Source organism: Rhodamnia argentea, chromosome 3 (genome assembly GCF_020921035.1).
Source record: "Rhodamnia argentea isolate NSW1041297 chromosome 3, ASM2092103v1, whole genome shotgun sequence".
In the NCBI taxonomy this organism is placed as follows: domain Eukaryota; kingdom Viridiplantae; phylum Streptophyta; class Magnoliopsida; order Myrtales; family Myrtaceae; genus Rhodamnia; species Rhodamnia argentea.
Genome location: NC_063152.1, coordinates 2,399,584 through 2,420,353, shown reverse-complemented (window position 1 = coordinate 2,420,353; position 20,770 = coordinate 2,399,584). Strand labels below are relative to the sequence as shown.

The 20,770-nt window shown below is 41.3% G+C and overlaps 3 protein-coding genes across 4 annotated transcripts; all 3 read left to right on the top strand.

Moving 5' to 3' along the window:
* The first annotated feature begins 1,652 nt into the window (after positions 1–1,652).
* Positions 1,653–4,170, top strand: LOC115752410 (ras-related protein RABB1c-like). The gene is made up of 6 exons (XM_030690571.2): positions 1,653–1,857; positions 2,123–2,262; positions 2,669–2,751; positions 3,231–3,435; positions 3,543–3,611; positions 3,831–4,170. Exons 1-6 carry the CDS (start codon positions 1,812–1,814, stop codon positions 3,918–3,920), a joined length of 633 nt encoding a protein of 210 aa, XP_030546431.1. The 5' UTR covers positions 1,653–1,811; the 3' UTR covers positions 3,921–4,170.
* Positions 4,171–5,676: 1,506 nt separating this feature from the next.
* Positions 5,677–15,343, top strand: LOC115752402 (enhancer of mRNA-decapping protein 4-like). Its single transcript, XM_030690555.2, has 12 exons — positions 5,677–6,752; positions 6,990–7,039; positions 7,116–7,272; positions 7,396–7,614; positions 8,592–8,720; positions 8,898–10,508; positions 11,864–12,223; positions 12,366–12,485; positions 13,319–13,489; positions 13,737–13,901; positions 14,045–14,170; positions 14,758–15,343. Exons 1-12 carry the CDS (start codon positions 5,988–5,990, stop codon positions 15,064–15,066), a joined length of 4,182 nt encoding a protein of 1,393 aa, XP_030546415.1. The 5' UTR covers positions 5,677–5,987; the 3' UTR covers positions 15,067–15,343.
* A 1,188-nt stretch (positions 15,344–16,531) lies between these two features.
* Positions 16,532–20,716, top strand: LOC115752407 (APO protein 1, chloroplastic). Of its 2 annotated transcripts, none has more exons than XM_030690561.2 (5): positions 16,532–16,658; positions 17,013–17,106; positions 18,021–18,094; positions 18,920–19,284; positions 19,411–20,716. In XM_030690561.2, exons 2-5 carry the CDS (start codon positions 17,052–17,054, stop codon positions 20,243–20,245), a joined length of 1,329 nt encoding a protein of 442 aa, XP_030546421.1. In that variant the 5' UTR covers positions 16,532–16,658; positions 17,013–17,051; the 3' UTR covers positions 20,246–20,716. The 2 variants fall into 2 exon arrangements, with proteins under 2 accessions (XP_030546421.1, XP_030546422.1); XM_030690562.2 differs by having other exon boundaries at positions 16,557–16,658; positions 18,004–18,094.
* The last annotated feature ends 54 nt before the right edge of the window (positions 20,717–20,770 follow it).

The window sequence follows — 20,770 nt, the reverse complement described above, 5'->3', positions numbered from 1 at the left end:
AAGAATTAGTTCTTTGAACTTTCACCCATTTAGTTTACCGAAAATATCTTAGTCAACAGAAAATTGATGCACAAAATTAAGAAAGTGAGTTCCTAAATCTAAAGAGGTAAAAACACTTTGTGGAATTGCACCTCTCAGATTTTTTTATTTTTCAACTTTTTAATATTTTATATTTAAGTGAATATCATGAAAAACTCCAAACTAGTATACATGTGACAAATTTACCCCTAATTATGTTTTCTATCATAAAAAATTTCAAATTAATACGGTTATGATAAATTTACTCCAAACTATATTTTTTCCTACCAAAAATTTCAAACGAGTACACCCGTAATAAATTTATCATGAATTAATTTTTTGATCACCAAAAACCCCCCAAATGTGTATACTTACGATAAATTTACCTCAAATTGATTTTTTGACCACTAAAAATTTCAAACCGGCACACCGCTGAAAAATTTACCATCCATTAGTTTTCATTGAATTTTACCATAAAATTGCTAAATTGGATTAAATATGGCGGTTAATGGATGTACCGGTTTGGAGTTTTTATCCTCTATTTATCATAGGTGTATTAGTTGGGTTTTTCATGGTATTAACTCAATTTAACGGGGGTAAATTTGTCACAAGTATATTGGTTTGTGGTTTTTGACAATCAAAAAAATAAGTTGTAGTAAATTTGTCAAAGGTGTACCAATTTGAAATTTTTGATTATCAAAAAAATAATTTGAGGTAAATTTATCATATGTGTACCAATTTGAGACTTTTGGTGGTAAAAAAATAATTTTGAGTAAATTTATCTCATTTGTGCTAGTTTAGGGTTTAGTGTGATAAGAAAAATAGTTTGAGGTAAATTTATTTTAGGTGTAGAGTTTGAAATTTATTATGGTTAAAAAAATAGTTTTGGATAAATTTATCTCATGTGTACTAGTTTGGTGACATTTTGGTAAAAAGATAGTTTAAGGTATATTTGTGACAAATGTACTAGTTTGGGGTTTTTAATGATATCACCCCTTATATTATATATTTTTAATTTTATAATTAATTTAATTTGTAAATTAATTTAGTTTTTTACTTTATTTATTTTCTTTTTTTCCCTTTTTTTTTTCTTCTACCCCCATTCACCGGGCCTCGGCGTCGGTGGTCAACCGGAGAACTTGAGGCTTGCAAGATCTTGACGAGCTTGAGCTCGCCTCGAGGCCAGCGAGTGCGGATGAGGACGATGCGAGGAGGAAGAATGGAAGAACCAAGAAAATACAGCAAAAAAATTAACAAAAATAATAAAATTTTTGATAAAAAAATTTAATTTATAAATTATAACTTATTTTTTAGATTAAGATAAAATCACGAGATCGAAATCATTTTCCAAATGAGAGGCAAATATCATATAACAATTTCGACCACATATCATCAAATATCGTGAAATTATAGGCGAAACAAACGCACCCTTGAATTTGAATAATTGAAAAATGGTAAATTCTAGAAATTAAATTTAGTTAGCGCCCCCGTTTTTTTTTTTTTTTTCACTATTCCCTCCCTCGCCTTTGGGGAGCGGAATGGCGGAGAAGCAGGAGAAGACAGCGAGGATCTACGCGCGGAGACACCATCATCGTTTCCTCTGCTGGATCGGAAAACCCCGTCACGAAACCGAGAGGCGACCCTCCTTCGACTCTCTCTCTCTCCCCTTCAAGTACGCGACGCGCGCTCGCAATTCAACTTCGTAACGATCCGAGCTTCCGCTTCTCCGATTTGCGCGCCGGCGTCTCGTCCTCTCTCGCGGCTTGCGGCTCGTGATCTGCTGGGGTCGAACGATGTCCTACGCCTACCTCTTCAAGTACATCATCATCGGCGACACCGGTAATCGTCTCTTCCCGGTTGCGCTGTCCGTCGTGTTGCCTTCGCGATGAGGAGGGGGTTAGGTAGCTTCGGTCCCTTTGTTTTTCAGGTTATTCTGATTGGCGCAACGTGGAGGATGGATTGAGAACCTCTTGATGGCTCGTCGTCCTTGCTTGGGTTAATGATGGCGTTTGATGATTTCTGGGAGTTTGGTACCGGTGAAGTTAAAGCGTCTTTTCAGCATCTCCCGTGTGTTTACTTTGTCGTTGCGCTTTGTTCTCTGCAGGCGTGGGGAAATCATGTCTTCTTCTCCAGTTCACCGACAAACGTTTCCAGCCCGTGCATGATTTGACAATTGGGGTTGAATTTGGGGCGAGGATGATCACTATTGACAACAAACCGATTAAGCTGCAGATCTGGGATACGGTCGGTTAGCTCTACTCTGTGTATTGCTGTATTTGCATAGCACCGTGAATGAAACTCCAGGTGTAAAAATCGTTTTGCAACTGTGGAAAATTTGACTTTTGTGCAGCTGAATGAAGTAACTTCTTCCACTTCAATACAAAGAAGGACCGGTTTGTGAGGGGCTCCATTAAGATTTGAGAAATTGCTGATGCCCCACTGGCTTGTTTGCTGCTGGTTTTTTGTTGGCTCTTGCATCATTGTTGCTTTCGTCAAGCCCCCATGTCCTTTGTCATATTTTGTCTCCCCATCTAATAAAATTGATAACACGGTTAAACTAAGTAGGGAATTCTGTATTGTCATGATATATTTCTCCAGTGTCTAATTCTTGTTATGTTATCTCATGTGAAAATTCAAATACTTTTGCCAGGCAGGACAAGAATCCTTCAGATCTATCACACGATCATACTACAGGGGGGCTGCCGGTGCATTGCTAGTCTATGACATCACAAGGTGTCTTGAACTTGTCTACTTTTACTACTTCTGTGACTGAGCAACTTCTCAGAGGAGAGAGTAATTCTGATTAGTGTCCCTTTCTAGCTTTAGTTTCCGTTGCATATGGACAAATATTGTTAATAGATTGGGAGGGGCCGCGGGAAGGAGCGCGTAGGGGGTTGCACGTTAACTATATCACTTTTAGCCACTCTAGCTTTTCAGAAGCCTTGCATTGATCTTTGAAAGGAAAATGAGAGGAAAAGAGGCCTTCTTATTGGTATTTTTATCTAGTAAGTATAAGGAATGGATGGAGTGCGAGGATGCACGTCTTCTTGAGTCAGCTGACAACTCTCAGCAAAATATATTCGTAGTATATAAATTCAGTGGGGTAGTGATGCTTTTAGTCTTATGATGCCCTCTATTTGGTAGGTCATTTATCCTGACATATCACAGATTGAGGGTTTGGACTTCACAGTACTGCTTGTTGTACTGTTCAGGCGAGAGACTTTCAATCACTTGGCTAGTTGGTTGGAGGACGCAAGGCAGCATGCAAATGCCAATATGACGATTATGCTTATTGGTAACAAGTGTGATCTTGCTCACAGAAGAGCTGTAAGCACAGAGGAAGGTGAACAGTTTGCCAAAGAGCATGGATTGATTTTCATGGAAGCCTCTGCCAAAACTGCTCAAAATGTGGAAGAGGTGAGAAATGTCCTGATTTTACATTGTAGAAAGAGAATAATATTTCCTCATGTATGTCCGTTCAGATGCTTCTTTACGATGACGACTGATTTGAAGAAATTTCGTAGGCATTTATCAAGACAGCCTCGACAATCTACAAGAAAATCCAGGATGGTGTTTTGGATGTCTTAAATGAGGTAAACTCTCTCCGAAATTTGGGGAGACTTTGGAGGTCTAAGACTGTACCTATGTTTAAAATAAAACATCAAAAGAAGTAATTATGTCCATTCAGATCATAGAATGAAAATATCTGCAAGGACCTGGAATCGTTGCATTTACATTGTCAAAGTGTCTTGAATTTCATTTCTCTGCTTTGCTGGTTTTAACTTATTTTGCTTGGTTGGTCCTTGTTGTAGTCTTACGGAATAAAAGTTGGATACGGCGGAATCCAAGGACCTTCAGGCAGCGGAGATGGTCCACCTCAAAGCGGAGGTTGTTGCAGTTAGATGTGACAATCCGATGTGCGCATCATTGCCTTCTTTTAATTTCAATCTCTTATCTCGAAGTACCTTGAGATCATCTGTCATCTGAGAACATAACTTGTAAAGTTGTTCTGGCTCATTTTCTAATGTTAAGTGCAAGATAGTTGAATTATAGATGATAAACTCTTCATCCATTGTCCGTTCTGTTGTAAATGGACCTTCTTTTTTATATCACATATTATCTTTTGAGTTTATTGCACTTAGTTCGAATGGAGTATTGCTTCTCTTTTTATTTTCAACGGTCTATGTTGACTGGTTCCCGTGGAAGGAGTTTTTCCGGGTGTGGTTGTCGATTTGGCTGCTTCTACTGATAAGGCAAGACCTGGATCCATAAGCAGGACCGAGACCAGGACGTTGAGGTCTGGTATTCCTAATTTAGAACTCCTTGTCCAATTCTATCCATGATTTCTGTATGGGGCATGAATGGTTCTGTTCTGGTCTGATTGGGACGGCTAGGCAAAGAAGAAATTAGTTCGTCAAAATTTACCCATATGTGGCTCATGTCTTACAGGTCTCGCACGCTCAGTCAGACGCCATGCTCATGATCATCGTTTATCGTCTTCAAGAACATTAAAACGAAACACGTCCAAGGCATGTGACAACCATTGCAAACTCTTGACAGGGTTAGACAGTGGAAGCCACTTGTGTCTTATGTGGCTTGGCTCCTGATCACATTTGCTGTTCGATTGCCCCTTCACGAAGACAGCCTAGAATCATCTTTCTTTCGTCTTGCTGGTGCACTTCGTGTCATCGGGGATTGTAATTCAGAGTTGGATTGGACAACGATGCATTTGAAAGGCGACTTCCTTTGTTGGAGGAACCCACGTATGTTGAATTCCATGTACCTCAGATTTATTTCGTCGAGCCATCTTAGCTTATGGGTTTACATTGATGGCGGAGGCTTATTGTGTTTCGGGTCCAGGTAGAGTCCAAAGGTCTTGAGCGATCGAACCGGAAGCATCATTAATTTCTGCATTTGCTGATATAACTCGCTGAATTTTTGTCCAGCTTCGCAAAGTTATTGAAATTGGCCTTGAATATTTTTATCCACTTCCCTCGGAGAGCCAGGGGAAATACAGCTATTTTTACGATGATGTTGCTCCTCAATTTGATAGCATTCTCTTCGCTGTCTCCATGTCGGTTCAATGCAAAAGCTTGAGCTTGTGTCCCTTATGTCGAAGCTCTTTGTGTGGTTTGGTTTTGATGCTGTTCCGGTTGAATCATTTCTTTCACGAGCCCCCCCAGCTGCTAATTCTGGGTTTGTATTGGACTTCCTCTGTTTCGTGCCGGCAAACTAAAATCTACCGAGAAAGGATAAAAGACTACACAGAGACTTACAATAGCCAAATTGCTTGTTATAGAAAATGTTCGAAGAGGCGCCAACTCGAGAATTCGTTAGACAACAGAAGTTTATCACACACGGCATCTGCCCTCTACATCGTGTTCATGCAATAGAATCGAAAAGAAAAGAACAAACATCTGAAGCTATAATGTAATGATGTTCACATTATGTTGCCCGATACGATTCACGAATAATATTACTTATTTCGACAAGAAATATGATGTCACTGTTGGTCGATTGAAAAAATGAAAAGAAAGAAAGAAGGGGAAAATGACGATAATATCATCATTGGGACTTTCCATTGTCTTCTCTTCTGCCATGGCCCCCACCCAGTCCATGCTCCACTTCGCTCTACGTCTTCTCTCCAACTTCGATCCAAATAACACACGCACACACACTCTCTCTTCCCCCATTTTTATATACTCTCTCTCTCTCTTCTCTCTCTCTATTTCTCTCTGTGCGAGATTGGTCACTTGGCTTGGGTCACCGAGACACAGGCGAGAGGAGTGATAAAGGTGACTCCTTTGAATCCGATCTCAATCGCCGGATCCCTGTTCCCTCCTCTCTTCCTTGAATCTCTCTCTCCGTATAAAAAACGAGAAACCCACCTCCCAATCCTTGGTTTTCGCCACTACCCACGATTGGCAGGACTCTCTTCTTCCTCCCAGTCATTTCATCGAGCACCTTTCATGGCATCGCCCGGTAACCCCAACAATCCCCAGCAGAACCCGCAATTCGAGCTCCAGAAGCTGTTCAGGCCCTCCTCGAACCACCCGGTCATGCCGTCCTCCCCGCCTCCGTACCCCACGTCCTCGTGCTCCTACCCGCCGCCGACCGGCCCTCTCCCGTTCCACTACTTGCCGTACCCTCCGCCGCAGCCTCCCCCGCAGCAGGAGCTCCATTTCTTCCAGCACCAGCTCCACCAGCCGCCGCCCCCGCGGTCGCCCATCTCGTCGTACGCTGCCCCGACCTCGCCGTCGCCCGACCCCAATTCGAGCGGCGCCCGGTTGATGGCTCTCCTGGGCACCCAGAGCCCTAACCCTAATCCCCCCGATTTGGCGCCGCAGTCGGCGGCCTTTGCCCCATCGCCGTCTGCTCCACCTGATTTTGTGGTGCACGCGAACCTTAACTTGTTGGCTCCTTCGGCCCCGCCGTCCGGTTTTGCAGCGGCTCAGTGCGGCACGCCAGTTCGGATGCTCAGTAGTAAGCTGCCAAAAGGTCGGCATTTGATCGGTGATCATTTGGTTTATGACATCGACGTTAGATTACAGGGTGAAGTTCAGCCTCAGCTTGAGGTCACTCCGATTACTAAGTATGTGTCGGATCCGGGTTTGGTTTTGGGCCGTCAGATTGCCGTCAACCGGAATTATATATGCTACGGGTTGAAGATGGGGAATATTAGGGTTCTCAATATAAATACCGCGCTAAGGTCTTTGTTGCGTGGTCATACACAGGTGCGATCTCCCTGCTTCCTTGTATTGGTGTTCAGTTTGTATGCTCTGTATTGTTAAGAGTAGTTGTAAGTTCTCTTGATGCCATAAGTTCTCATGGATTGTTTATGCAATGCATCACTCTCCCTCATGTGAAGAGTACAGGTTGAATGGAAAAATTGAACTTTCCTCTTTGTCCCTTCAGTTTTGCTCGGATATTGTGTTTTGATTAGGTTTTTGTTGTTCGTTTTTCCCTTTCAGAGAGTAACAGATATGGCTTTCTTTGCTGAGGATGTTCACCTTTTGGCCAGGTAATTTGTGACAATCATAAGAAAAACTGCTTTATCGGGTATATATTGAAGTGCCGCTAAATTTTAACTCTTGCAGTGCGAGCATTGACGGGAGGATCTTCGTATGGAAGATTAATGAAGGTGCAGATGAAGAGGAGAAGGCTCAAATCTCGGGGAAAATTGTCATTGCCGTTCAGATTGTGGGAGAGGAAGAACCTGTGCATCCACGACTATGTTGGCATCCTCACAAGCAAGTAAGAATTTGGTTATAAGTTTTACAAGAGCTATCTGCTATCCAGGTCCTGTTCTGTTGGTTTTTGTTCTAATCTTTTGACTTGCTAGTTTACTTGTCTTTTTTTGTTTACTTAAAACTGCAGGAAATTTTAATGGTTGCAATTGGAAACCGTATACTGAAGATTGATACAACAAAAGTTGGTAAAGCAGAATCGTTCACAGCTGAGGAACCTCTAAAGTGTTCCATGGATAAGCTAATGGATGGGATCCAGATTGTTGGTAAACATGATGCAGTAGTTACAGATTTGTCAATGTGCCAATGGATGACAAGCAGACTGGCCTCAGCTTCAGTGGATGGAACGGTTTGTATATTTCTTTACTCCTGATTATGGTCCTGCATTGTGGTATTCTAGTTGTCTTTGTGGTGAGCTTGCTAGCTTTGCATGGCTTCGGGGACCTTTGGATTTTGAAAGAGGAAATTTTTTGTTGGTTTTAGAATAGAAAGATACCTACTTCATCTAGATTGCTCGGAGAGATTCAACCAAAATGATTCTAGTGGTTATCCTGATAAACAATAACAAATCTTTATGTTGAATGTCTGTTATGTTTTGACTGATTATGCACCCCTGGTTGCTGATAGTGACTCTGTCCCTCTCTTGCTTATTCTGTAAGTTGTCAAGAGGAATAATATCTGAAGAGACTCGCGTCTTGGGTTCTTGTCTGAATGGATGCTGAATAGCTGAGGCAGCTAACCTGAAAATGGAATGACATATGTGTTCTTACCCTCATAAATGTATCATCTTAGGCAGGTTTAACTAGCACATACGACTATGAATTACCCTCCACTACTTCTAACATGCAATTTTTTTACTTGAGAGTCTTGTGGTGATAGAAGTGATGATATTAACGATACTGGTGTGATAGATCCCTGTTGTTTCTAGAAGCTGCGCATATTATTTGGGATCGAAAGAGATAGTAATGTTATCAAACCTCCTGGACGAGAAAGACTTTCTCATGTTTTTTGGTGAATGACGAATTGAAGCACTCATTCACTTTTTCAGAGAGGAGAGGCTTTTATATGCTAGCAATTGTTGCCTCATAAAGAAAATGTTTTAACAGAATAGTCTCTGTTCGGTAATTTATTGACGTAGGTGCAGTTTGGTTGCTATAGCACAGTGTTTTTTTCCTAATGTTACAAGGTGATTAAACTGGGCAGGTATTCTATCGGTTGACCTAATTAATGGGCTTGGCTTTTAGACTTGTATGTGTGGGTCATCAAATCATGTCGCGGATTTTTCTTGCTATATGAGATTTGCTTACGGAAGCGCTTTGTTTACAGGTGAAAATTTGGGAAGACCGTAAGCCATTGCCACTTGCAGTTCTGAGGCCTCATGATGGTCATGCCGTCAACTCTGTCACCTTTTTGACTGCTCCCCATCGACCAGATCACATCGTTCTCATCACAGGGGTGAGCTTATCTTTTATTGACATTATGATCCCTGCTTTCATTCTGCCTCAATTGTTGGTTTCTTTAGAATAAGTTCTAATTTTGACAGAATGTGTGGCCTTTCTTAAATCAGAATTCCAAGTTAATGCATTCTCCTAAGATTTGATTACATCTTGCACTACTTTATATCATTTGCAGGGTCCGGTGAATCGAGAAGTCAAGATATGGACCTCTTCCCTCGAAGAGGGATGGTTGTTGCCTAGTGATTCTGAATCTTGGCAATGTACTCAGACCCTGGAGTTAAAGGGTTCCGGTGAACTCCGGGTTGAAGATGCATTCTTTAATCAAGTTGTGGCATTACCTCGTGCAGGGCTTCTTTTACTTGCGAACGCAAAGAAGAATGCTATATATGCAGTGCATATAGATTATGGGCCTCATCCTGCTGCAACCCGCATGGACTATGTAGCTGAATTTACAGTTACGATGCCCATTTTGAGTATCACTGGAACTAGCGAGAGTTTGCCAGATGGGGAACACATTGTGCAGGTTTATTGTGTCCAAACACAAGCCATTCAGCAGTATGCATTGGCCTTGTCACAATGCCTGCCGCCACCTTTGGATAACACCGAGTTGGAGAAGACTGAATCTAATGTCTCTCGTGTATTTGATGCTGCCAATCCCGATGGTTTTGCTAACTTGGAAATGTCTCATGGAACTAAGCATTCTGAGATAACATCAGGGAATGCCACTTTGGTTCCATCTGTGCTTTCGAGCAGTGCTGGTAGTGCCCCTGGAGCGGCACCCCCTGTAAGAGTGCCTTCTTCTCAAATTACTACCTTGCCTGAGACCCTTTCTTCTGGCTTAGAGACAAAGCTAAGTGCTTTGCCATCTCCAAGAACTGTTGAACAAATCCACAGTGCTTCTCCTCCTCTTCCTTTGAGTCCTAGGATTTCTCGGATGTCCTCTGGCTTCAGAACTCCAGTAGGTAGCTTTGAGCCTGGTCCTGCATTCCCTAATCATGCTGGCGATCTGCCGGTTGTTGAATATTCATCTGATAGGATACTGGAGACCGGTGCCGATGGACCGGCTCCATGTGATGATTTGAGGAAGGATGACAAAAGTGTTGTCTCAAATGATATACCAATGGTTCCAGATCCTCCAATGGTTTTTAAGCATCCAACTCATCTTGTGACTCCATCGGAAATTTTATCCAAGGCTCCATCCTCCTCTGAGACTCAAATTAGTCAAGGTATGAGCATGGGAGAGGCAAAGGTTCAAGATGTGGTCGTCAATAATGACACAACAAGCACAGAGGTTGAGGTTAAAGTTGTTGGGGAGACAGGAATTGATCAGAATGATGATTACAGCTTCCATGGAGAATCTCAAATAACTATTGCTGAACAAAAAGAGAAGTCTTTCTACTCTCAGGCTTCTGATCTTGGCATTCAGATGGCGAGAGATTGTCGTGTTGATAATTACAGCACGGAAGGAGCTCATCAGACTAATGATGTTGGTGTTAGTGAGCCTCCGGATCAGTTTCCCACTAACAGTGATGAAGGAATGACAAACAATGCTTTTATGAAGGTTGGTGAATCAGAAACTCCAGCGGCTGTTCCCCAGTCCTTAGCCCCAACTTCTAAAGGCAAAAGACAGAAAGGAAAAACATCTCTAGTGTCCGGCCCATCTTCAACATCCCCAAGTCCTTTCAACTCCACAGATTCATCAAATGACCCAGGCAGTAGTTCAGGTGTCCCATCAGCAGATGTTGCATTTTCACAGTTTTTAGCTATGCAGGAGTCCCTTGACCAGGTAATCAATTCTTGTTCCATCCACTGGACTATTCTGAGCTCATCCTAATGGGTCCTATGCAACATGGATAGTTACCGATTACATGACAACTACTTCCTGCATTTTTTATTTTAATTCTTATGCTATATGAGTCCATGAAAGATTCATACTTTACTTTTTTCTGCGGTATGCCAGAGCTTCTCTCTTTGTTTGTATTGGCTAGGTTTTGGGATGGATTTTGATTTAGTGTGCTTGTGATGGTTTTGCATCTATTTTAATTTTGTGTTTTGCTTGTGATGACTTGATATTTATTTGTTGAAGGTCCTTTGTATCCTTGTAATTCCATTACGTGATTGAGATTGATTTACCTGCTGATTTCTTATCTTCTCTGAAATTTCTGTCCTTGGTGTGAGCTATCAGCTCCAATATTGTTATGGTGATAAAAACTGGGATATATTTATAGCTTCAGCTGGCATTGGCCTGTTTGCAAATGCAAGCATATGCAATGGGCTTTCAGTGCCTCAAAAATTGTTTTCATGGTTTGTAGTGTATCATGATGTTGGTGTGACATCTTCAGGTTATTAAATGTCTCACATTTAACGTCTGCATTTCAGGGGAAGCTGATTTCTTTGTTAATACATCTGCCTTTATGATACTGTGGTGTGACCTTTAGTGTATAAACTTGTAGTAATTCCATTTTAGGCATTTGATATGCATAACAATTTACCCTCTCTGCTGTTTTGCACCGTTTCTGTGGTAGTACACCATACCTGCCCTCCTTTTTCCGGCTTATGTCTATTTACACATGAAGTTTCTGTGTATAAATCTCCATTTCCTTATTTCCCAAGTATAAGTTAAAATATTGAGCAAAAGTTCGATGCTTCCTCGAAAATGAAATGGGGGAATTCTGCTGATAGTGGAAACAATCTGTTAAAGTTAAAATTAATACATGAGAGAGTCTCTGACATCTGTTCCAGTGATTGGTTTTCCTTTCAGTTTTCCCTAAAGAAGAGTTAGGTACAAGGGAGGAAGTCTGGATATTAACGAGTTACAAACTTAAGTTGCTGAGCTTTACCAGTTACGTTGGACAGAAGGGAGCAAGTTCGGATATTAACAGATAGAGACTTCATTTGCGGAGCTGTACAAATTACGAATATGAGACAGAGGAGTCTACTTTATAGATGAATCTTTAGTAGCTTTTGGACTAGCCAAACACTATCAAATTAACATAGATCATGTCTCATTCATATGGATACTATTTTCCACTTTGCTGCTATGAGCATATACAACCTTGCCAGAGCAACCACCCTTTTTCACACCTAGAAGGGAACGTTATTCTAGATGGCTGATTGTGGCTGCTTTTCAATATGAAACAGTTAATAAGCATGCAAAAGGAAATGCAGAAGCAGATGGCAACAGTTGTGTCTGTCCCATTTAACAAAGAGAGTAGAAGACTGGAAACATCTCTTGGACGAAACATGGAGAAAGTTGTTAAAGCAAATGCTGATGCTCTGTGGGCTCGTTTCCAAGAAGAACATGCTAAACATGAAAAATTGGAGCGCGACCGAACCCAACAAATTACAAATCTAATCACCAACTCTGTGAACAAGGATTTGCCGGCGATGCTGGAGAAAACTATAAAGAAGGAAATAGCAGCAATTGGACCATCTGTAGTTCGTGCAGTCACTCCAAGTATTGAGAAGAGCATATCAGTGGCCATAACGGAGTCATTCCAGGTATGAGCATTTTTCATGTCACCAGAGGCCATATAGCAACTCTTGCCTTACCATATTATTTTTATTTTTGTGGTGAAAGGCATCGATTGCCACGAAGCATTAATTAGGTCTCTAAATTTGCTTTATTGTGCTTTTTATTCAGAAAGGAGTGGGAGATAAGACAGTTAGCCAGCTGGAGAAGGCGGTCAACTCCAAATTAGAAGCTGTATTAGGGAGGCAAATTCAATCGCAATTTCAGACTTATGGAAAGCAGGCTCTCCAGGTAATTGCAATTTAAAACTCTTCCAAGAATCTTTTGCAGTGCTTGCAAGTTTTTTGCCGTTATCAATCTGTTCTTTGCTCGTCGCCTATGTTTCCTTTAAATAAGTCACCATTGGCATGATTTTCATTGCTTGAGTTAAAAGTATGAGCTAACCTTCACTGCGAGCGTAAGGTTCTCAAATGTTGTGGTCCAGTTGGGATTTCAACTACCCAAAAGTTCATTTTTAACAGCTTGTGTGTGCTTGTGTTAATAAAATTCGGCCAGTATCTACGTTGACGGGGAAGCTATTTATATCTTCTATGAGGTTCTATGTGAAACTAGTTGGGAACAAACTTGATCAATATAACTAAGGCTACTACATCTCAGTGATGATTTGCGTTGAGTTACCTGGCTTCTTGTGGTTAAAGAATGAGGAAAAATCTATGTGGCCTGAAATTGATATTACTACTTCATGTATGGAACTTTTCAAGGATAGATGATTGCTTTAAGAAAAAATACTGCTCTTTTCTCTTCCCTTGAATGCTGATATGGCTGTGATGTATTGTGTGGATTTCTCTGCTGTTTGTTTCTAATGTACCAGAATGGTTTCTTTATTTTAAGAAATGATTATATATTGTATGACCAAAAAGTGTTATGGTCTGGATTTTAGATCATGTGATAATTTATCTGCATTAATTTTCTCAACTTCGATGGTAAATCATTTCTGGCACTGGTATCTATCGATCTATCATGGCTTCTGGCTTTGGTTTCTTAGAGAATTTTGTGGTTTATCCTGATTTCCAAATTGTCTGCAATAGTATTCTAACTTTGCTAAATGAACTTTCTTCTTTCAGGAGGCATTAAGATCCAGCTTGGAAGCATCCATAATACCTGCTTTTGAGTTGTCATGCAAATCAATGTTTGAGCAAGTTGATGCAACTCTTCAAAAAGGGTTTATGAAACATATCACTGCCACTCAGCAGCAACTTGAGTCTACACACTCTCCCCTGGCCATTGCTTTAAGGGTAGGTATTTTCATATACGTAATTCGCCATTGTTTCTGTTTTTGTTGTGCGTTATAGGAATATTTTTCACTCGTCTATCTTAAGTTATCCTTCTTCTTGTGTCATCATGGAACTTTCTCATTGATACGTACAGAATTGATAGGAAAGAAACCATGTTTTGTGCTGCGGTCTTCATATGGCTATGTTTTTGCTAGTACTTTTATTGTATAGCATACACCGTTTAAGTGGTGTGGGTGTGGTACTGCAGGATGCCATCAGTTCAGCTTCCTCGATTACTCAGACATTAAGTGGAGAATTGATTGAGGGCCAGCGCAAGCTCTTAGCTATTGCAACTGCCGGTGCAAGTTCTAATGTTGCAAACCCCTTGGTTACTCAGTTGAGTAACGGGCCATTGCCCGGTCTGCATGATATTGTATGTTCCTGGAAACCACTCTCTCCTTAAATAGGCACCAAAATGAGTCATTTTTTACCTGATAATTATCTATAAAGCATGTGGTGCTTCCGTATCTGAAGTTACTTTCATTCCTGACAAATATTTAATATGTTATGGAACAGGCGGAGGCACCAATTGATCCAACTAAAGAGTTGTCCAGATTGATAGCAGAGAACAAGTATGAAGAAGCCTTTACTGCAGCCCTACACAAAAGTGACGTATCAATAGTATCCTGGCTATGTAGTCAGGTATGTTAGCATCTGCACTGTTGGGTTGTCTTCAAACTTTCGTCTATCTTACTTTTTATGCTATGTATACTCTCGAGAAAGGACAAAAAGCAAACTGATGAGCAGGCACACTGCTGCTTCTTTGTGTCAATATTTAATACAGGCGAAATGATTAGGGGTTTCACTCATACTTCTTTTTTCAAGTGATCCCGGTCGGCTTGTACAATTTCTTGTTTTTATTTAGTCTTTGCCTGATATCCTTTTCATTTACAAAGTCCTCCATGAAGTTCTCTTTACCTGTTCTATAGTTGGGTTTTACACCGTTTCCTTACGAATCAAATGTAGTAAGCGAAAGGATTATTGACGAGTTTACATGTTTGGCTTGGAACTATTAGGTTGTCTGGTTTTTGGTGCTTTTCTGCTAATGACGCTGGATGTGAAGGGTTTTATTGGGCGTCCTCATATTTTTCTTATTCCATGGTCACATTTTATCGATAGCCCGAAATAAGAGGCAGTGACTACGAGTGCCTGATTCGTATGGTGTGTGTTTGCTAAGAAAATGAGTCGGAAGCTATATTATATGGTTGACTCTACTCTGGGATTGCCAGGTTGATCTGCAGAAGATCTTGTCCATCTCTCCGTTGCCATTGAGCCAGGGAGTGCTTCTTGCTCTTCTCCAGCAGTTGGCTTGTGATATGAGCAAGGAAACACCAAGGAAGGTGAGCTGGATGACAGAAGTTGCAGTCGTCATCAACCCAGGTGATCCGATGATTGCAGTGCACGTGAGACCGATCTTTGAACAGGTGTACCAGATACTAGGACATCATCGAAATCTCCCCACCCTCTCTGCCTCTGAAGCGAACAGCATCCGCCTTCTCATGCATGTGATAAACTCCGTGTTAACCAGCTGTAAATGATTTTTCGCTTGTGTCGCCGTATAGTTTGCCAGGAGGGAAAGATACTTGTAGTTTTGGTTGTATAGAATTAGAAATTTGGACAGGAGAGACTAGATAGATCTATTTGCCCGTGTGTTCTTGTGTCTGCTTGGATTTATCAATTTTGTATAACAACTTCAACCCCTCTCCCTTTAAGCACTGTAGTGTCAATTTTGTGCTGTGGATTTGGCTTTTGCCATTTTAACTATGGATGTAAGAATTTTGTTAAATTGGAAGATATGTCATACCTTTTTAAATATATCTAGGAGCGGAAACGAAAATATAGCTTTTATTCGGTTTTTGTTTTTTTCGTCGTAAAGCTTGTATTCGGTTAGTTGCATAATTTTGGGTGATCTAAGAGTTTCAACTCCTTTTGAGTTCCCTTTGGCCTTCCACCAAACGTTGCCTATTCAACTAAACATCTACATCTATTGTAGTTGGTAGGGTCTTTCTATGAGGTGTTTGATAGACTTTCGCAGCTACTATTGGAAAGCTGTACCTGTCATGGCGTTGCAATTTTATATGGAGAAAATCCAACATGTCGGGGTGAGAACGACAAAGATTAATGTCCTTTATTGAACAAAAGAAAATGTGTTGTTGTTTGCATTTTGGGTGGTCTCTCTTACCATCTTCCCAGGATGGTAAAGATGGTCATGAATTGGTTTTGCTTGGCTCGAATAAGACTACATTTGTAAATCTTAAACTCAAGTTCAAGTCCAATAAAATAACATTGTGGTTCAAATCAGTCGAAAACTTTTCGTTCATCTTGTGGCGAAAGTCACATGGCTCTTGTCGGAACATGATGGGTTGCCATGAAAGTATAAACTGCACATGAGCTTGCAGAGCAGGACTACAGCTCAACAAAAGATGGGCATGCTTGTGGATGAGGAGAGGCAGTTTGCAAGTGTCACGTCGCTAGCTAATGTGGTCAGCTTCCTCAAGGGTCGGAGTCGTCGTGGCGGCGGCCTCCGTCAGGCCAAGCAATTCCCTCTATTTTCCTGTCAAGCTCGCGGTCTCCTTCATGAACATCCAAGCTAGATCTTGAGGCATGAGGGAGGTGCGGCAACCAAGGCAGAGGGAGAAAACTCGTGCTAGCGTAGCACCATGGCGGGGTGGCTGGGCGTCGAATGAGGATGGAAGAGCAAGTGGTGGCTGGATGGAGGAGGAAGACGAAGAAAAACAAGATTTTCACTTTTTCTTTCATTTGAGACACGTGTCAAATTGTAAGCGGATTTATTCGGAGAAATGCTCACCACATCAGCTAGTGACATGGCGGTCGCAAACCACTGAATATTTTCCCTTCCTTCCCCGAGCATACGATTTCTTTGGGTGACGGTGTTCCTTGGGCTGGGCCTGAACTTGGAAACCGAAACAAGGTTGTCGGCTTTTCTTGAAACTTTAATAAGGCCAGCAAAGACAGGCCTCAAGAATTTACCCATTAAGTAACCATCTTCACTTCGCATCGCTCTCCCATTCACACCCACACGAAACTAGCGATATTTCACTTCCTCTGCTTCGGCTTCGCTCTGAGTCTCGACTCGAGTCGACCAATACGCCACGAGATCGAGCAACAGGTTACCTTAAACCTTGTTCTCAATTTCCTTTCTCGCTTTCTCTGTAATATCTCCCAACTTGCTCCGTCCGATTGTTTGGGATGATGGTCGTGCTTTACTTGTCGAAAAGGTTCTTCCTTTGGACCTGTAGCTCTTGTTACGAGTTTGCAGTCCGTTGTTTTTTCTTGTTGATTTCATTTCATTAGTGTCAAAGCTTGATGGGCATCTTGTGTTTTCTCCCTCTGTTCTCGGGAGTACGTTTATGATGATCATCACCAATGTCTTGCTAATTGGGTTGCAATAGCGCATTTTGGTGCATGAGAGTGTTTGATTATGCCTTTCAGCTAAACTTAGAGTTCAAGTTTTGTTCTTCAGCATTACAGGAATTGGAGATACTAAATTTTTTGGATATAAATGCTCCAGCAGTGGCCCTCGACGTCCTCGACTTTATGGACTCTATCTCAGGGTGGTGAGTTGCGAAGTTAAGAGTTCATTTTTCATCAGTGGAGAAGTAGACCTCTTGCTTTGTTTTTCTTATGTTTTCTTGCATTTATTTGTTGGAGACGTCTCTGTCTATTGCTGTGGAATTTCGGAAGTTCTCCAATGACCCTATCCCTTTTTTCTGCAATAGCAAAAGATTGTTTATGGTGTGACTTTTTCTTTTGCAGCTCATTGTTGTGTAATTATGTGTTGTTGGGTTCTTTTTTCCCTTTTATAATTGAACTGCCACTGGTTTGATGCTTAGTTTTGCTTAAACGGTGCTGCTACTTCACTTGTTGTCATCTTGTTGGTCGTTCAAATTGTGAAAAGTGCGTGCACACTATCTGTTCAATGCGAATACTGCACTGACATAACATGGTTGCTGAAAATAACTGTCTTTGCTTTTTGAGGTCCACTCCACTATACTTGATTGGGGAGCAATATATAATGGTTGTTTTGGTTAGCTTCTTGAGAAAGCGAAAGTGTGAACCATAAATGCATGAAAACAATTATTTTGTTTTCAACTACATCTGGTGAATGGCTTATTGTGAACGGCGTGTTGATCACAAACTACTTTTGTTTCTATTCTTTTTCTAAATGCAATCGGTAACCTCTCTGTCCAATGAAGTTAAATACTGAGTGGAAAAGGAATAAGCTTTCCAATCTGTAGATGAAAGCTCTTGCATAGCTACTTATGTTCCCATGCAGTATCGTTTTCTTTGGACTTCATTTCTCGGCAAAGCAGATGTGACAGATGATTTTCTCTGAAATTGTGCAGTAGGATTTACTAGCCAAGAATTGTGATTGAGCTCACCTGACCAAAATTGTAGAGCCATTGCTTTTGACTTTTTATTCATTTTTTATTTCATACAATAACAGAGAGCAAATGGTTTTCTTATGTAGGTTCCTGCCCCAGTCTGATGGAGCATAAGTGGCTTAATTTGTCAGTTTTAAGGTCATATACTCTTGGGTTGAAGGTTTACATTCTTTCTTTGCCGTTCTTCCATGTTGTGTTTATTTTGCCAATAGTATCTCCTCTATGTGCTTAGCTTCAGAAAATTCCTTTTCCAATTGCTCAGTTGTTTGCTCTGACTTGTACTACCTATTCCCCATGTTTGGATAATTTCTCTACAATGGAACAAATTTAGGATCTGCTGAATGTATCTAGGTAAATTGCCATGTTTTTTTTGCTATGATTGGCCGCTGCTGTTACTTGTCAATACTAGGTCATCTAAGCATTTGGCATTTATGGTATTATGACCGCCAGAATATGGGCTGTTTAAGTTTAATGTCATGTATGGAAAGATGCACTTTTTTGCCCAAGTCTTATGACAAAGTATGTTTGGGACTTTAGAAGTTAAATAACATGAGATCGTTTTCCAAGTGTTAGGGAGCCTGCAAGCTGCATCATCTGTTAAATAAGGATATCTATCACTTCTACATTTAAGTTCATATGGTCTTTATATAAATTAATATGAGACAGCTTCTGTTGATAATCCTGTTCATACTGAATGTTGCAAAGATGTACGCCAGACTCCCAGGTCTTCCTTAGAATTTGAAAGGCCAATTTAGTCTCTGTTAGTGTGAAAGACAAAGTGAGAAATAATGTATAAATGCATAACTGGATAACCAGACATAGGGCCTACCAGGGAGGTTATTATGTTAAATCTTCCTTGATGAATGAGCAGTTTAATTCGTCAGTATGTTTTACCCTATTCATGAGTTTCGACAACGACTCTCTTGAATAATCTGATGGAGGTTGACTTCTCATACTCATACCTAAGTTTCAACTTGATCTGCAGTTGGAAAATGTACAACACAAAATTTTTGGTCGGCGAATCAAGAGAACGTGCCTATGTGCCAGTCAAAGGCCTAGACAAGATTCATCAGTCAAGAAAAAAGCATTACCCCAAAATGTCGATCTTCCACCCGTACTGCCTAAGAAAAAGAAGAAACCCTATCCGGTTCCTCTGAAAAAGATTCTGCGGGAATCGAGAATGAACAAAAAGCTTGCTCAAATGGGCATAGAGAAGCCCCTTGAACCTCCGAAAAATGGCTTGCTAGTACCTGGTCTGATTCCAGTGGCTTATGATGTCCTGAATGCCTGGAAAGTTCTGATCAAAGGCGTTTCACAGCTCTTGCATGTTATTCCCGTATATGCTTGCAGGTAAGTACCTTAGCCTGTAATTATTATGGAGTTGATGGTCTTCCAGATGAATGTTGCATTTGCTAAGGAACTCCACTCAAGTAAGTCGTCTATATTGTGAAAATGATTTTTTCTATGTTTCAACAGTAAATGCCCGGAAGTTCATGTGGCTGAGACTGGCCATAAAATTCAGGACTGCCTAGGTTCAGCTAACTCAAAGCGTAGAAGCTTCCACTCATGGGTGCGGGGCTCCCTCAATGATGTTCTACTCCCTGTCGAGTCATATCACCTCTATGATCCTTTTGGAAGGCGTGTCATGCATGAGACTCGTTTTGATTATGATAGAATTCCAGCTGTTGTTGAGCTATGCATCCAAGCTGGCGTGGAAATACCGGAATACCCTTCACGTCGAAGAACCAAACCGATCAGAATGATTGGAAAGAAAGTTTTTGATCGAGGTGAGTATGTAGAAGAGCCTAGGCCATGGCGTTCTGCGGATCTGTCTGCACTTGTTGCTTTCGATACTCATGGGGCTTGCGAGCGATTCCCACCTCCTTTGTCGTCAGAGGTGCCTAGGATAGCGCAAGAGACGATTGATGCATATCAGACCGTCCGATCTGGTGTTAAGAGATTGATGAAGAAATACACAGTCAAGGCTTGTGGGTACTGCTCAGAGGTTCACGTGGGGCCTTGGGGCCACAATGCAAAGCTCTGTGGGGAGTTCAAACACCAATGGAGGGATGGTAAGCATGGCTGGCAAGATGCCATACTGGACGAAGTTTTCCCTCCAAACTACGTGTGGCACGTGCAGGACCCGAAGGGACCTCCTTTGACGAGCGCCCTCAAGTCATATTACGGTAAGGCTCCAGCCATCGTCGAAATATGTATGCAGGCAGGTGCACAGATACCTGTCATATACAAACCCATGATGAGGCTTGACATTATAATACCTGAGTCCGATGAGGCTCGCTTTGTTGCGTGAGCGAATTAGATGTTCGGAACTTCCGAAAAGTCAGGGCATAGACACTCCTATGGTTATTGCCGATGTTGTCCAAGCCTCCAGTTGATCTCAAGAGGTAGGGAAAGCATGATCAATTAACCATGTTGAGTCGAGATCATGCGTCCCTCGGCTATATTTCGAGGATCAGTTTGGGACAAGGAGGTGGTGATTTAGGATCAACCCGGATTGTAGTGGGGTTCTTTATCGGCGATTTTCGTCCATGATATTCATGATCGGCGTTCGAAAGTCGAAACTATCGACTTGTGATCACTCTTGGAAGGAAAATTTCGATCAAGGGGGCATCTCTTAGCATTGGACTGTGCTTGTTTATGTAAAACAGTGCACATTACTGCTTCCTGTATTCACAAGCTACTGTATGTGTATGAGATGCTTTTTGTTCTCTGTTACAAACAAAAAGAGAGCTCCTATTTGTTAAGGGTTTTATATTTTCCTCCAAAAATTCCATTAACAAATGAATTTCACTTTGAAATTAAATAATATATTTGA

Excerpts from the sequence above, each read along its gene's own strand:
- LOC115752410 (XM_030690571.2), top strand. The coding sequence starts at position 1,812 with ATGTCCTACGCCTACCTCTTCAAGTACATCATCATCGGCGACACCG. Across the intron at positions 1,858-2,122 it reads CATCATCATCGGCGACACCG|GCGTGGGGAAATCATGTCTT; the intron begins GTAATCGTCTCT and ends TGTTCTCTGCAG. Across the intron at positions 3,612-3,830 it reads TTTTGGATGTCTTAAATGAG|TCTTACGGAATAAAAGTTGG; the intron begins GTAAACTCTCTC and ends TCCTTGTTGTAG.
- LOC115752402 (XM_030690555.2), top strand. The coding sequence starts at position 5,988 with ATGGCATCGCCCGGTAACCCCAACAATCCCCAGCAGAACCCGCAATTC. Across the intron at positions 7,273-7,395 it reads GTTGGCATCCTCACAAGCAA|GAAATTTTAATGGTTGCAAT; the intron begins GTAAGAATTTGG and ends TTAAAACTGCAG. Across the intron at positions 8,721-8,897 it reads ACATCGTTCTCATCACAGGG|GGTCCGGTGAATCGAGAAGT; the intron begins GTGAGCTTATCT and ends TATCATTTGCAG.
- LOC115752407 (XM_030690561.2), top strand. The coding sequence starts at position 17,052 with ATGCTCCAGCAGTGGCCCTCGACGTCCTCGACTTTATGGACTCTATCT. Across the intron at positions 18,095-18,919 it reads CATATACTCTTGGGTTGAAG|TTGGAAAATGTACAACACAA; the intron begins GTTTACATTCTT and ends CTTGATCTGCAG. Across the intron at positions 19,285-19,410 it reads ATTCCCGTATATGCTTGCAG|TAAATGCCCGGAAGTTCATG; the intron begins GTAAGTACCTTA and ends ATGTTTCAACAG.